We start from the raw sequence: 15,182 nt of genomic DNA, 5'->3' as shown, positions 1-15,182 counted from the left end.
TGTGTTCAAATTTATCAGTTTTAGGTTTCTATATAATCAAATTTATTAGTAATTTTTCTTTATCTATCAGACTGTTTCATTCAGTAAACATTATGATGACAGGTCTTGGGCCTAAGAACTTTTCAAAAGTCTATAAAAATACTTGAAATCTGAAACAAAATATTTTCGCTCCAGAAAAAAAAAAAATGCAAAATATAGTTAAATGTTTAACTAGGTATCTACATATATAACATTATATCAACCTCATTAATTATTAAATTTACCCTTCATAAACTTTTTTTTTGGAGTACATTTGTATTTTGCTGTGTCCTGCCTGAATTTCAGTGGCTCTCATATTCAGTACTTTATTTATACTCCTGCCGACACTAGCTAATTTCAAGCACCTAAAGGACTACCACAGTCTCCTTAACGGTTCTGTCTGCCACAGATATTTAGGTTCTCCAGGTCACTCCAGAATCATCATCCTAACTCAGAGCTGAGATAATGCTGCTCCTCTCCTCCTAAGGGCCAAACTTCTCAGTGTGGCTTTCAAAGCTTTGTATAGTTTGACTTAAATACAGACTCTCTGCTTTTAACTCTCTGTATTGCTTCTCTGGGCCAGCAGACAGTTTCCTCAGCATTTCCCATCCTCTCCTCCCGTTAATGTTATTTTCTCACTCTGCAATGCCTTTCCTTCTCAGTTGACCTGGAATTTTACTCTGTCCTCAAAGCTCAGCTTACGTACCACCTACTTGTGTGTTTTTCCTGATCCTTCAACTTCCTTCTCCTCTCCTCCACCCACCTCACCTGTCACCTTTGCCTGCCACAGTGTTTATTATATTCATCCTTCTAAGTTCCTCAGAGCTAGAGTCTTACCTGTATCTTTTATAGAACTGGTATAGTATGTATTCAATAAAATACTCATTGAATCAAACCCCTTACCCTTCTTGCTCTCCCCTTGTTTTAAAACCTTTTATTGTTGCCATTGTGTAATATATCACACTACAGAATTGTGTATAAAATAGATAGGAAAATTTTGAAGTGTAGCTCTGAAAAATTGTACCTACCACATAGTTTAAGAAAGTGGAAAAAAAAAGTGAACACTGCCAGTATCTTTGAAACCCTGTGTATGCCTATCCAATTACATGGACTTCCCTACAGGGCCCCCAGATTAACACTCAAATTTTACGTCACTGTGTTCCCTTATAGTTTCATTACCTATTTGTGTCTCTGAACAATGGTGTTTAGCTTTGTCTGCTTTTAAAATTTTAAGTGGAAGCATACTGTGTATGTTCTTCTGACTTGCTTTTTTTCCTTCAACATTAAGATCTGGAGATGAACTCATGTCATGTGAAACTGTAGTTCATTAGTTTTCCTTGTTGTATGGGGATTTCATTGTATATGTAAACGGTATTTTATTTTTACATGTTATTCTCAGTGTGTATTGGAGTTGTTTACATTTGGGGTCTTTTACAGATAGGGCTACTGTATGTCCTTTCTTATAGGTATGTCCTGGAGAACACACACAAAGGTTTCTGAAGAGTATATAACTAGGAGTAGAATTGCTGGGTCCAATGGTGGGCACATGTTTAGGTTTAACGTGTAATGCCAACTGGGTGTCCAAAGTGAGGCACAGTGTACGCTCCCCACGGCCCAGAGGGGAGCTCCCCTTGCTCCAGGCCTCCTCCATTCTTGTATTGTCTCAGGTTTTGATTTTCAGCTGTCTAGTGGGTATGAAATTTTTTATTTCCATGATTACTAGTGTGGTTGCTCATCTTTTCATATGTTTATTGCCACTTACGTTTGATCCTCTGTGAAATGCCGTTTTTGCCGTTAGCCTCGCTGTCTCGGGGCCGTCTGATTTAATGGAACTTCGTTTACTCACTGATCTTCGATGCCAGCATTGTCATAAGTCGAGTTTGTCTACATGTGCACAAGAGGATGGCTCTCTTCTAGCCTTTTGGTCTGGGGGCAATACTGTACCATCTTCATGATAAGTTTTGATGTCTGTGGATCCTTTTCCTTTTCACACACCTTGTTTTATTGGTGCCTTTTTTTTTGGTTTGTTTTCTTTAGAGGGATAGTCTGATTACTATGCCACTGTTTTTGTTTTTGTTTAACTAATTTTAAAGTTCAGTTAGTTACCCACTTACTCCCTCTTCAAAGACAAAAGTTTTTTCTTCTACATTTACAGTATTTTTAGCCTTTTGACTTAGCTTACAAACATATCATTATTTTGATCAAAGTAAAAGAAATACTTCAACTAGTTTTTGTTCCTTCCTTTCATTCCCATCCTGAAGAATAGAGTCTAAAAGCCTCACAATTTTAAAAAATGTCTTTATTGTCTTCTGGGCAAACACAGAGATAAATTTGGTTTTCTTAACACTAGCAAATCCACTTTCACAGCACTGTTTCATTCCAAGGCCTGATCACCCCCAGTCTGTCACATTGCTCATTTTTCAGGATTTCTTATTGCTCAGCACTTGCCTTTCCTGCTGAAGTGTAGTGGTTTCTCTTTGTCTCACAGTAACCTGGTTTCCATATTTGTCGATTTCCCCATCAGCTGCTGCCTGTGAGTTTTTGGACATTGTGGAGCTGCTGCTCCAGTCCGGGGCCGACCCCACACTCCGAGACCAGGACGGCTGCCTGCCAGAGGAGGTAACAGGGTGCAAAGCAGTTACTTTGATGTTACAGCAGCACACGACAGGCAAGGCTTAATCAAAAGACTGGAAAACTACAGTTGACAACAGCACAGGGCTCCAGTGGTGAAAGAAAACTGCAAAAATGACATGTCTTTTGCCGTCCATCTTTGGTATATGTTGGCTAATAAAATCAGTTGTTAGGAACTGGAATTTTGAAGTCTCAGCAGTTCATTCTACTTGCATACATTCTGGCGAGTTCCGTTTTGGTGATGAACATGTGTACTGTGCATAATACAATCCAATTCTGCTGAGCGTGCTCTGAAATTTATCACTGTTCTAGAGGCTGGGAGAGGAGGAGATGCGTCGTATTTCACAATATTAAACATGGCTTCTCTTTAAAAAAAAAACATACAGAAGGGAAATAGACCCAGCAGTACTACACTGACAATTAGAGAAAGTTTCATGAAATCATAATATTGACAGTTCCTGGCATTTGGTACAGTTGGTCTGAATAAGTAGTTAAAGTGTCTATTATTTTGTTAGGCAGAATTGGAAAGCTAAAACAACCAGATTCACTGAAAACCTAAGAATCATGGGCATTTTAGGATGGAAACACAGATTCTGAACAATTCACAGGTTAGGTCAAGATTCCTTAAATTCACCTTCACAAAACAGGGAAGAACATCCCTCAAGCCCTTTTCACTGGCTGTAATGTTCCTGTTGCATATGACAGCAATCTCTGTAACTAGCTCAGGCCTCAACTATTAGGCCTGTTGGGGTCTAACATGAAATAGCCATAATGCTCCAATACTTAGGTGTGATTGAAGTTATGTCTGGAAAGCTTCTATTTTTTATTAAAAACATAAACAACTACACCACAAATTTTATTTAAAGGACAGACAAGTGTGCCACTGTTGAAACTGGATCCCCTTTAAGCCTCAAGAACTCCATCTGGGGAGCTCCTTAACATTTCTTATTATATAAGGAAAGTATAGATAGTGTTCAGAGGAAGAGAAATGAAGAAACAAGTTGAGACGCAGAGATGACCATTGAAAAGATCATTTTTCTAACATATCACTCCTAAGATAACAAGGAATAAACTTGCTTAGTGGTGCCCTCAGCAATGGACAAGAGTTGCGCTAGCTCAACCAACCCCTCCAGAATAGAAATGAGGCATATTAAATAAGGCTGCCTATTTTGTAATTTTTCTGATCTCTAATTTTCTGAGATGTAAACCAAAACCATTCACCAAGATTATTCATTTTTAAAATGACTTCTTAATTATCTGTGGAAGAGATATGCACGTTAGTACATCCTGAAATGTTACTGTAATTCTAGCAGAGCATTCTCTTTGTTATCTCTTCTTTTCCCACAATCCCAGCTACATGGCAACCTCCTGTTCAGCTAACCTCATGTTCCACATTAATTGAATGTGTTTTAAGAAACATTATTCATTATTTACAGTAAAAGCAACCAAGACGTTGCATACAGCTTTTAACTGATAGTACTTTGTGCATTTTTAGGACATTAGCAAATCAAAAAGTGTTCATTCATTTCCGATTTACAGAGTAGTTAGCTGAGCAAGAGGCTATCAAGAAACTCCTTTTTTCATCTCTTTTTTGTAATTCAACCTTGATATTTCTTAGACAAGTGTTTAATAAGCTATTTTGCCACATCTAAAACTATATAGTTGTTTTTAAATAAAGAATGTAATTTGGCTTTTATTACTTTGATTTTACAGGTTTCAAATTTGCACTGAAAGCTATCACTAAAAACAGTCATCAACTTAACATTTTCAAGTACATTCTAAAATCAGTTTCCAGATGGAAACCCATGGCTGATTCATGTCAATGTATGGCAAAAACCACTACAATATTGTAATTAGCCTCCAACTAATAAAAATAACTGGGAAAATAAAATAAAATCAGTTTCCAAAATCTTTATTCTTTTGTCACCAGTATCTAAATTTTCAAAAACCTTGCTGTCATATATAACAATCTATGGATCATCTCCCTGTGCCTTATTAAGGGGAAGGTTTCACCTATAAATGTCAGAGAAAACTGGATCTTGATTTGTTTTCATTTCCCTTAAATTACTGAACAATTATTTAGTGCATCACACACCAGCTTTCACGCGTGGCTCAGGGTTTCCCTGGTGGTTCAGATGGTAAAGAGTCTGCCCGCAGTGTGAGAGACCCGAGTTTGATCCCTGGGTTGGAAAGATCCCCTGGAGAAAGAACTGGCAACCCATTCCAGTATTCTTGCCTGGAAAATCCCATGGACGGAGGAACCTTGTGGGATACAGTCCACAGGGTTGTAAAGAGTCGAACACAACTGAGCGATTAACACACACACACACGTCCGCCAGATGATGAGTTCCATTGCCAAAGCTGCAGTGCTTACCATCAAAGGACGCAAATTTACTGGCCCAGAAAGCTGGTTAACTCCCTCAGATATGTGGTGAACCATTTTTTCATATAGTTCAGCAGGATAAAACAAAGACATACTTTATTTTAGTGTAAGTTTGGTTTTGTTTTGCAGATTTTTTTTTTCCTGGACAGATTAGTGATGTTCAAGCCAATTAGCATTTGAAAATATTCTAGAAAACCATTTTCTGAAGGTTCATTTCCTCTTTCTTTCTTGGCCATGCCAAGCAGCTTGTGGGATCTTCTTTCCCCTACCAGGAATGGAACCCATGTCCTCAGCAGTGAAAGCAAGGAGTCCTAACCACTCGACCACCAGGGAATTCCCTGAAAGTTCAATTCTAATCATGGTTCAACAAAAACTTCAGAGTAATTGATCAATCTTTTTTTTTCCCCTCAGTGTTTACTGGGATTTGGATTTCATTTACCTTATCCTTGGTTTGAGCTCTCTGATTTATTATTTTTAGGGTACATGAGTATTTTTTTAAAGTTTTTATCTTATATTGGATATAGCTATTAACAATGTTGTTATAGTTTCAGATGAACAGCAAAGGGACTCAGCCATACATATGCATATATCCATCTGCCCCCAAATCCCCCTCCGATTTGGTCTGCCACATAACATTGACAGAGTTCCCTGTGCTATACAGTAGGTCCTTGTTGGTTATCTATTTTAAATATAGCAGTGTGTATATGAGTATTCTAAAAATTGAGTTTCCACTGTGTTCCCAGACTGGAAGCCAGTTGGCTTGGAGGCCTCATAAAGTAGTGGGTAACTAGAGACATTCATCAGAGTTATGAATAGTTGCTTTTTGCTACTTTACCACTATCATTTTCTAGACTGTTTACAGTTTGCCATTCTACTTTCACCTCATTCTCAGATCCACATTTATTCTATTGTCTTGTCCCCTAGCCACCTCTGTAGATGTGTGTCTAAATATAAAAGCATGCCCAGCCGCATTTTCATATGTCCTTAATACTGTGAAAAAAGAAATGTGTTGCTTTTTGTTCTTTTTCTTTTCTGAAGATATTGTGATCAGAACAATGTTAATAACTCAGTATTTAATATTTATTCAACACTGTCATTTACTTTGCCCTCAACCAACTCACGTAAGAGCCCCTGAATGCCATTACAGTAGTCTTGATACACACTAGGGAAAAACAAGGAATGAAGAGAGAATCATGTAAACAAACATTATAGAAGAGGCAAAAGAAAGCATGTGAATCACTGTTACCTTCAGAACTCTAGCTCGAGTCAACTAAACCAGTCTTCTTAACTCTTGTGGAGTTCTGGCTCATTCTTCCCCTAGAACACAGTGTTGTACATGAAATCTTGAGGTCTCCTGAAGCCCATCTCTGAACTCCGTGGGGTCTGTGAATCCCATTTAGAACCCCTTCTTTTCTGTCTTCTTGTTACCATACTTCAAGAATGAGAAATCTTTTCTTGAACCAATTTTCATAGTTTTTAAGTGCTTCTACTGGATGATGTATGAGGTCTTGCTTTGTCTTTTTTTATTATTAAAAAATATGTTCACGATTTCAACAGTATACCTAGACTACAGTTATATCACCGATCACACAGTCAGAAATTTTTGAAGAAGTCTGAGCCAAAAAGTTGGACCCTAAACTTTTTGACCTCTGATTCTGCTGCAGGGTAGAAATGAGCCCATGTGTCCAATTCTGTGTGACTAATGATGGCTTTTTATATGCATTAGATCTTTTGACTTTTCAGAATGCTTTCTTGGGCATTATCTAATCTGTCATCCCTCCACAGTAACCCTGTAGAGTACAAGGGCTCTTAAGGCCACTTAAAGGAGAATGAATCTGAGATATTAACAGGTTACTTAAATTGCCCAAGATTACAGAGCAGTAGCAGACCAAATCTGCTGAATCTCAGCCCTTTATTGGTCCTCAAAATTCATGTGAAGTTTTAAAGTTCCTCCTCCATTCAATCCATAAATATTTCTTGAGAGCCTTCTAAATGACAGGCATTGTTCTAGGCCACTGTCATTCCCTTTTCCCATTATTGTGGATATTTAAAAGTGCTTATATGATGTTATCTCAAAATGCTGGCATTGGCAGGTGGATTCTTTACCACTGCACCACCTGGGAAGCCCCACAGAGATCTTAGAAGCTGTCTTATTTTAGAGCTCCCCTGATGGCTTACGCAGTAAAGAATCCGCCTGTAATGTAGGAGATGCAGGTTCAATTCCTGATTGGGAAGATCCCCTGGAGGAGGAAATAGCAACCCACTGCAGTGTCCTTGCCTGGAAAACTCCATGGACAGAGGAGCCTGGCAGGCTGCAGTCCATGTGGTTGCAGAGAGTTGGACATGACTGAGCACATGCATTCAAAGATTTTGCATGGACTATCTTGAAAAGTCTCACAGAAATGCACAAGTTAATAATCAAAAACTAAATCATTTAAACCTACTATAACTGTTTCTAATAAAGAGACAAGAAGTCAGCCAACTGGACACATACTGTTATCTCTGATGCTTGTTAGGTAGAAGGGAAACAACCAAAGTATTGTATCTAGAATTGTTTCTATCTTTTTTAAAATGTTTCAGCATTTTCTGGATGAAAGGTTGTCATAATCCAGTGAACCTTTCTATTAGGTATTTCTTTGCTTTCTGCAAGATTTAACTACTTGGCTATGGGTTATTGTTCCATGTACAATATGGCATCTTTGAGGATTAATGAACAAGGTGTGTTACTGGAGCAGAGCTGAGCCTGGGTTGTAGAAGGGTTAGTACCCAGGCTAACATATGCTTCAGGTGAACATGAAGACTTTCAAATGTTTATTTAGCATTTAACAGCTGAAACATGAAGGCTTTCATCAAACTTCAGGTCCCTAAAATATCACCTTCATAAGTAGATGTTTATCACAAAAAGGTGTATAACCCACCAGTAATGAAAATGTCAAGTTTAAATATATTACTGAATGAATTTTAAATCCTAATCCCTAAGGCATTTGGGGTCAAATGTTTTAATAGTAGTCATAATATTATAATTGATGAATTTTAAGATGTACATTTTTTCACATTTTAATGTATCCAAAATTGGATATCGTTTACAAACAATGTCATAGTTGCATTGGCAGCATTTTTTCTTAGTAACACATAAACTACTGTATCTTAAAGTCAATACATTTTAACATTAATGATGTAACAGTAATTACACTTTACCTTGTATAGGACTCTATACACAAGCATCTTAAATAAGACTCAGAATTATAAAAGTAGAAATAATTGGTATTTTCTCTACTTTACAAATGAGGAAATTGAACTCAGAATTGTTAGGGAAATTGTCCGAGGTTATACAAGTATAAAAGTGGAAATGCCCATCTTTATGTAGGCTTTATTATATATCAAGCAGTTCAGTATACACAATCTTATTTTTCCAGAATCAGGGTGGTCATCCAAGCCTGTGATACCAAGTCCCAAGTTTCCGTGTACTACCTTATCAGGATAAGCTAAAGCAAAACCAAAAGTAACCATAGTCAGAGGCTGAGGATTTAATATCTTCTTTGTGGATTTTATATACACATGTTGGACTTTCTCCTTGTAGCATAAAAAGACTTCAGTGCAGTCTTTTGTAATCATGTGATTTGAAAAATTATTATGATCATTACTGAAGCTTTACCTTGAGCATCTTTAATTATTTCAGAAACTATTCACAGTTCCTTCATCAGAGGGATTTAGGTCAAAGTGCAGTGATTATTAGAATGAAGGGGAAAAAAAGCTTCCTTGTTATACTTATCATCTAACGTTTATTATCCACCAAGTATGATCAATTTTTCAAATATGCATTAATTGGCATTACACTAAAGGATTGAACAGGAAAGGCTATTTAATCTCATCTTTATTCACTTACCCTTGAAATATTCTTGTCATGCTCCTACCTGAAAAGCAGAACTTAATGGCTTAATCCTTGTATGGATCATCATAGTTATTGGGAGTTCATGGCTTTTTATTTATTACTATTTTTACTTTTATATGTAAATCATTCAAATTTTTACATGTTTTGTTATATCACTTCTCCTTTGCACAGTTATAAAATAAATGTCATTATTGTACATTTTTACTTTCTCTTCTCTTGGAAATTCATGAATTGGAGTCATTTCTGAGGGCAGTATGCCTTCCTCTAGCAATAGAAAGCTTCCTAGCCCTAAAAACTAGATTAAGATGGTCACAAGGTACAAGCTAGTTCACACTCAGAACAGATTCCTTCTCATATCTTATTCCTTCTCATATTCTTCCTACATACCTTAGAAGGAATGAACATGAGTCCTGCCTGGAACAACGAAGTTCATGCATCTGCCTCAAGGCGGGACTCTAAGCACTTGGTGTGGGTTTCTCTTGGAAAAGACTGAAAGTGTTAAGTCACTCAGTCCTGTCCGACTCTTTTGTGACTCCATGGACCATAGCCCACCAGGCTCCTCTGTCCCTGGAATTCTCCAGGCAAAAATACTGCAGTGGGTTGCCATTTCCTTCTGCAGGGGATCTTCCTGAGCCAGGGATTGAACCCAGGTCTCCCGCATTGCAGTCAGACTCTTTACCAACTGAGCCACCAGGGAAGCAGAAGAAGACCATTTGAACCTAAGTTTACTAGATGCAGTGGCTGAACCTCAGAGACTGTGAGGGCATTAAGGAATAGAGAGGTGCCTTTCCACGGCCGCCCTAGGCAGCAGCAGCAAATGCATCATCCACACTGCAGCCAGGATTTATTTTTCCTCTCACTTGTGTAGCAATCCTGGTTTCCATTTTAATATTTAGAAGGTGAGTTCAGTTGATGGACACTTTGTGTAATAAAAAGCTCTTTTAAAGTACGGACACACACAGGATAAACAGTGGCAGCGTCGGCGGCCATGGCTTTCATGGAGTACATTTGCAGAGCCCAAAGCTTACTCCTGGATATGTTTACAGCACTTTAGCTCTGTTTGTGAGTTTGGAAACCTTCCAGAAAAAGAAGAGAAAGACATATATTATTGTTTATAATCTGCTTTATTCCGCCAAACCTTGACTGAACAGACTTGTGGATTGCTGTTTAAATCCCTCAGTGCCTTTAACTACCGATACAGAAAGTGGTTAATGCGCATTCTAAACGAAGCTTGGCATCCACTCCAGGAAATCACTTTAATTGAGAAGCATTAAATGTTAAAATGATTCTGAAAAAAATAATAAAGCCAGCACACATACTGAGTATAAAAGTCCTGGCCCATCCACGATATAGGTTCTTGGTTATCATATCCCTGTAGACTGGGGGAGCTGTGTGACAGGTGTCAAAAAGAGTGACATTCAATTCCCTAGGTCACAGGCGGCCCCCATCAGCTGGCCAGGGAGCAGGCAACCTTCACCATCTCTATTTAGAGATGAGGAGAGAGCTGTCAACTTTATAAATGTTTGTCCCAGGTGACTAAAATATGAGATTTAACCCCAAAGTCCTTGCCTGGGCTTTCCACTGCTGTGCTGAAGCCATCTGTTAAAACCTATTTACCATTTTTATGGCCTTTAAAAAAAAAAAAAAAAAAAAACTGCTTATTTCCAACTCCAAATGTGTGCCAAGACCATTTTGGGGGGTTTATATTTTATCTTTCAGGAAGCAATTCCCAGCCTTTCCAAAACCCCCAAGCCCCTCTGAACCAACAGGAGATCGTGGTCCAGGGTTGGCACGCAAGTGAGAGAAACATAAATCTTAAAAAACAAACAAAATAAAAACAAAAAGAAAAAACTCTCAACACACACACTCATATTAACCGAGTCACTTTGCTATACAGCAGAGACTGGCACAACATTTAAATCAACCATACTTCAGTTAAATGGATAGATAGGTGATGATAGACAGATAGATGGTAAACTCTCCCCCAACTCTAGAGAAAGCCTAACCTGTATCAGCCTTGGAAGTTCTGCCCATTTCAGTGATCTGCTAAACAACCTGAAGGATGAATAAGTCCCATGGAAACCTTTTCCTCCTAGGAGTCCCTTCCATGGGAAGGGAAGACATGCCTTCTGTCAGGGACATCTGTGTTAGTTTAGTTACAAAATAACCTACTACTTAGTAATATACCTAAGTTCAGTTTTTTTGTGTTTTAATGGGAGAGATGGCCAAAGGAAAGAATTCTAAAGGAAAATCCTGATGTCATATTAGACAAAAGTGAGAAAAGAAAACGAATGAAAGAATGACAAAGGGAAAAATGTTCCGTGGAGAAGCCACGCCCGCTTTCTCTGACAGGGTGCCTAGGGCAGCAGCTGATGATTTAGAAGACCTTAATAGTTTGCTTTTATTATTTCTTTTAGAATTATAGTAATAAAAAGTTCCCTCTTCCGAGTGATTTGGCCCCATTTTATACCCTCCCTCCTAACTCAGCCTCCCCAGCAGCAGAGGCTGAGCTGACAGTGCTTATTTCCCTGAGGCAGGCAAGACCCATACAAGCACGAGGCCAGTTGCATGGCTCCCCGCTCACTGCACAGTCTGCAAAGGAGGAGATTCATCAGGGGTTGCAAATGGTGAAACTGAAACAGCCTTCTAGGAGGCTTGGCACAGGGAGGCGACAATTTTCCACTTAGGCTGTACAGGCCAATTTTTAAACTAGGTCTCAAATATCAAATCTAAGAAGAGACATTCAGTGACGTTGAGGATCACCTACCTTTCTTATGATTTTACTTCTAGTTTGGCAACTGGTTAAAATTTCCAACATACTGACTTGCCTTTGATGGCTTTTTATCCTTTTCTGATTTTAGCTGGATAGCTTGGAAAGAGGTGGAAAACACTGACTGCCAAGTCTTTGACCTCCTGAGTTCGTGTCTTATTTCATTCTTTCTAGCCGGTGATTTCTTTTCTTTATAATTCTTTTCTTTATTCTTCTTTAGACAACTCTCCTTTTGAAAGGCCACTGTCAGAAAGAGAATCATGCTGCTCAGGAGCTGGTCTATAGGGACCAAACCAAAGGAAAAAAAAGTTAAAAAAAAAAAGTTGGTGCTACCACTGTCTACGGAGGCTGAGAATACAAAGTACTCCAGGATAACTAGTAGCTAAACAGCTGATGAATAAGCTACCTCTGCCCATTCTTCTTAGCCAGACTCCACCTGTACTGTCTAACAAAACTTTCTGCAATGATAGAAACATATCATATCTGTGTGTACAAATACAGTAACCACTAGACACTTAAAATAGCTATTGAGCACTTAAAACATGGCTGGTGTGAGGAACTAAACTTTTAATTTTATTTAATCGATTTAAACTGAAATAACCACAAGTGGCCAATGGTTACCATATATTTCAGTGCACCTCTGTCATATCTGTGTGTACAAATACAGTAACCACTAGACACTTAAAATAGCTATTGAGCACTTAAAACATGGCTGGTGTGAGGAACTAAACTTTAAATTTTATTTAATCGATTTAAACTGAAATAACCACAAGTGGCCAATGGTTACCATATATTTCAGTCCACCTCTGTTTGGATCTTCTCTTCAAACAAACAAATCTAATCACTAATGCAAAAAGCACTAGTTTTTCCTAGATGGAACCCCAGCTGTAAAGAAATGTCATGACTTCAAACTTTTTTATTAAGGAATGTCTGTTGCTCTTTCCACTCTAGCAACACTTCAGGTCCTGCACACTAATAAAGTCTCCAGCAGATTTAAAAAAAAAAAAAAAAACTGGAGATTTTCCTGGAAAAGTTTGTCCAGGAGCCCTGATGAGGTGTTTCTATCCCTGTGTTCACCTCTCACCCAAATACAGACATTTGTACATCCTTCCGGAGAAAACGTATACATGTGAAGGGCTTTAAAAACACAACAGGACAGCTCTTTTCTCTACCATCACCATGTGCGACTGAATTTGCTCCTCTTGTCTTCTCACAAGACTTTTCAGGATCATGCAATTCCTGGCCAAGAAACAATAGCAGAATCATCCCATTTCCCCAACAGGTTCGAATGAAAACTGGCAATAAAATTGGGTATAACTCCAAAAGAAGACACTGGAGAAGAACCAAGCTGGGTCTATAAGGGCCTCACATATGAAGTGGCACACATTAATGCTATGTCAAGGTCACCTGCATCCTCAACCAACCAAATCACAGTAGTAAGGACATGACTGCTGTCTGAAGAGCTCATGCAAGAGACGGAGCTTGACCCCTAAAGTTTCCTGTTTCCTCACTAGTGCCCTGTGTGGCTCGGTAATAAATATATGTGAGATGATTTTTTTAAAAAAAATGCAACAGGACAAATGGTAACTAAAATGTATGTAATCAGCTAGTTTTCTCTGCCCATTCCTTAAGCCTTGAAACAGAGGACTGGGACCCAGAAAACTGAAAAAAGAAAAATTACTAGAAAAATCAGAGAACTTCCTCTACCCAACCCTTTATTGCATGGTACAGGTATTCGCAGTTGTAAGTATCTCTGCATTCAGAGTTATACCTTGGGTTCCCTTCTGGCGATGAAAGGGATCTATGTCAGCACAGCTTTGTATTCTATTATGTAAAGAGAAAAACATTCCAGAAAGCCAAATGAAAAGCAAGACACGCGGGCTTCTAAAGAATTTCCATATTTATTTGACATAGTTTTACCATACACATCTCATCATGCCAACACACAGGAGGCACATACAAACAAACGCACCAGCTTCTGTGTTCCAAAGTCACATGGCCATAAATAAGGATGGGTGGGTCCTTTTTTTTTCTTCTTTTTCTTTTTTTCCCAGGAAATGAGACTCCATTTCTTTTTAACTGTACAAAATTTACACTGCGAAGGGTGAGGGCGACAATCCAGAGCTTAGGGGATCTGGGGCTTTGAGGTCTGAATGCAAGTCCAGAGCAGCTTCTGAGATGCTGCGGCACTGAACCTGCGTGTTTGGCTAAACGCAGTCCTCAAGGGGGGAACTTACAAATGGTTCTTGTCTCTAGGTGGGCAGCGGGTGAGCGTGGGGGGTCCGGCTCTGTCCACCTGTGCTCTGCCTCCCGAAGCAAAGGGATGCTTGGCGCACCTCCCAGACCTGCAGCTGACTCCTCACCAGAGCTCGCAGCTGAAACTGTGCTTTCCGTGTGGTCCTACCAAGCAGTGGGGATGGGGTGACTTTGCTGCACTCTCTCTTTTTGGCTCCAGTCACCGTGTTAGAGCAGTTGGAGCAATGACTGCAAAAAGGGCCCATCGACCAATCCAAGAAAGAGAGAGGCAGTGATGTGCTTTTTATTTAGCTTTCAGCATGCCCAGCGCCCTTCAGCAGCAGGCAATAAAACAAAACTCATTTCCGCTTAATTGAATTTTTCTTCATCTCACGGTTTCCAATTTTTAAAGTGCAATGTTTAAAAATGAGCCTCCTCGGTCCTTCCAGACCCTGCTGGCTGAGGAGGTACGGTCATTATTTCCATGGTTATAACCAAGTGGTCAGAGGGAGGGGGCGAGCAGGGGTGCGGGTGGTGGACGTGGCCTGTCACACAGTGCACAGCTGTTGCTAAGCTGAAGCCTTCCACCCCTCCGGCCAGGAGGCAGTTGTATCAGAATAACCAGCTCGAGCTTCAGAGACACTAACATCTTTTGTCTGTCAGATTTCTTATACTTCTTGCAAAGTGAACTTCACTGCAAAGATCTAACGGCCCCCAGGGATCTTTATCAGATTTCATATTTTACACTGGCCCAAAAAAAAAACAAAAACACCTTACTGAACGACACTGCCAAATGCTTTTCTTCTGTCTTAATTTTGTCCTCTTTCCCTGGTGTTTCATGGTATTAGTTTACATGAATAATGCTATCAATCTGGTAGTTGGTTTTCATTTTATAACTGTCAGATGAGGCAAGAAAGAAAAAGCGCAAGGACAGGAAGGAGTTGGCTTCAGGGGCCACTGGCAGTTCCTGAAGGACTGGGGTCCAGACTTCCCCACAGTGTGGTTTACCCAGTGGCCAGTTTAGCCCTTGCATTTGGGATTTCCTCCCTGGTCTTACTACTTTTCAGCAAATGCAGATTCTTCCATTGCCTTGCAGATTCCATTTTTGCTTTTATCAGTTACCACCAGAAATTTGGGTGGTTTTTTTTTTTTCATTGTACTAATTTGCTCCTGGATTCAGAAGCTTCCTACTATCAGGTCTATCAGCAGTTCTATAACAGTTGTTAGTTAATTGCTCTCTTAGAACCAAAGAC

General features: G+C 39.2%; 1 protein-coding gene and 1 pseudogene across 2 annotated transcripts in view; both read left to right on the top strand.

Annotated features, from left to right (window-relative positions):
* ACBD6 (acyl-CoA binding domain containing 6) overlaps positions 1–4,507 on the top strand; it is a 193,966-nt gene extending 189,459 nt beyond the window's left edge. Inside the window, exons 8-9 of one of the 2 annotated variants that reach the window (XM_065936972.1) lie at positions 2,543–2,637; positions 4,363–4,507. In XM_065936972.1, the coding sequence (XP_065793044.1) occupies positions 2,543–2,637; positions 4,363–4,380 (113 nt within the window). In that variant the 3' untranslated portion in view covers positions 4,381–4,507. Of the gene's footprint in view, positions 1–2,542; positions 2,832–4,362 lie in introns of those variants that run through there. The other variant, XM_065936971.1, reaches the window with a different exon arrangement.
* A 4,820-nt stretch (positions 4,508–9,327) lies between these two features.
* Positions 9,328–13,054, top strand: LOC136169407 (large ribosomal subunit protein eL39-like; annotated as a pseudogene).
* The last annotated feature ends 2,128 nt before the right edge of the window (positions 13,055–15,182 follow it).

Source organism: Muntiacus reevesi, chromosome 5 (genome assembly GCF_963930625.1).
Source record: "Muntiacus reevesi chromosome 5, mMunRee1.1, whole genome shotgun sequence".
Classification (NCBI taxonomy): Eukaryota; Metazoa; Chordata; class Mammalia; order Artiodactyla; family Cervidae; genus Muntiacus; species Muntiacus reevesi.
The sequence above is the reverse complement of the archived record's forward strand: the minus strand, read 5'-3'. Positions and strand labels throughout refer to the sequence as shown.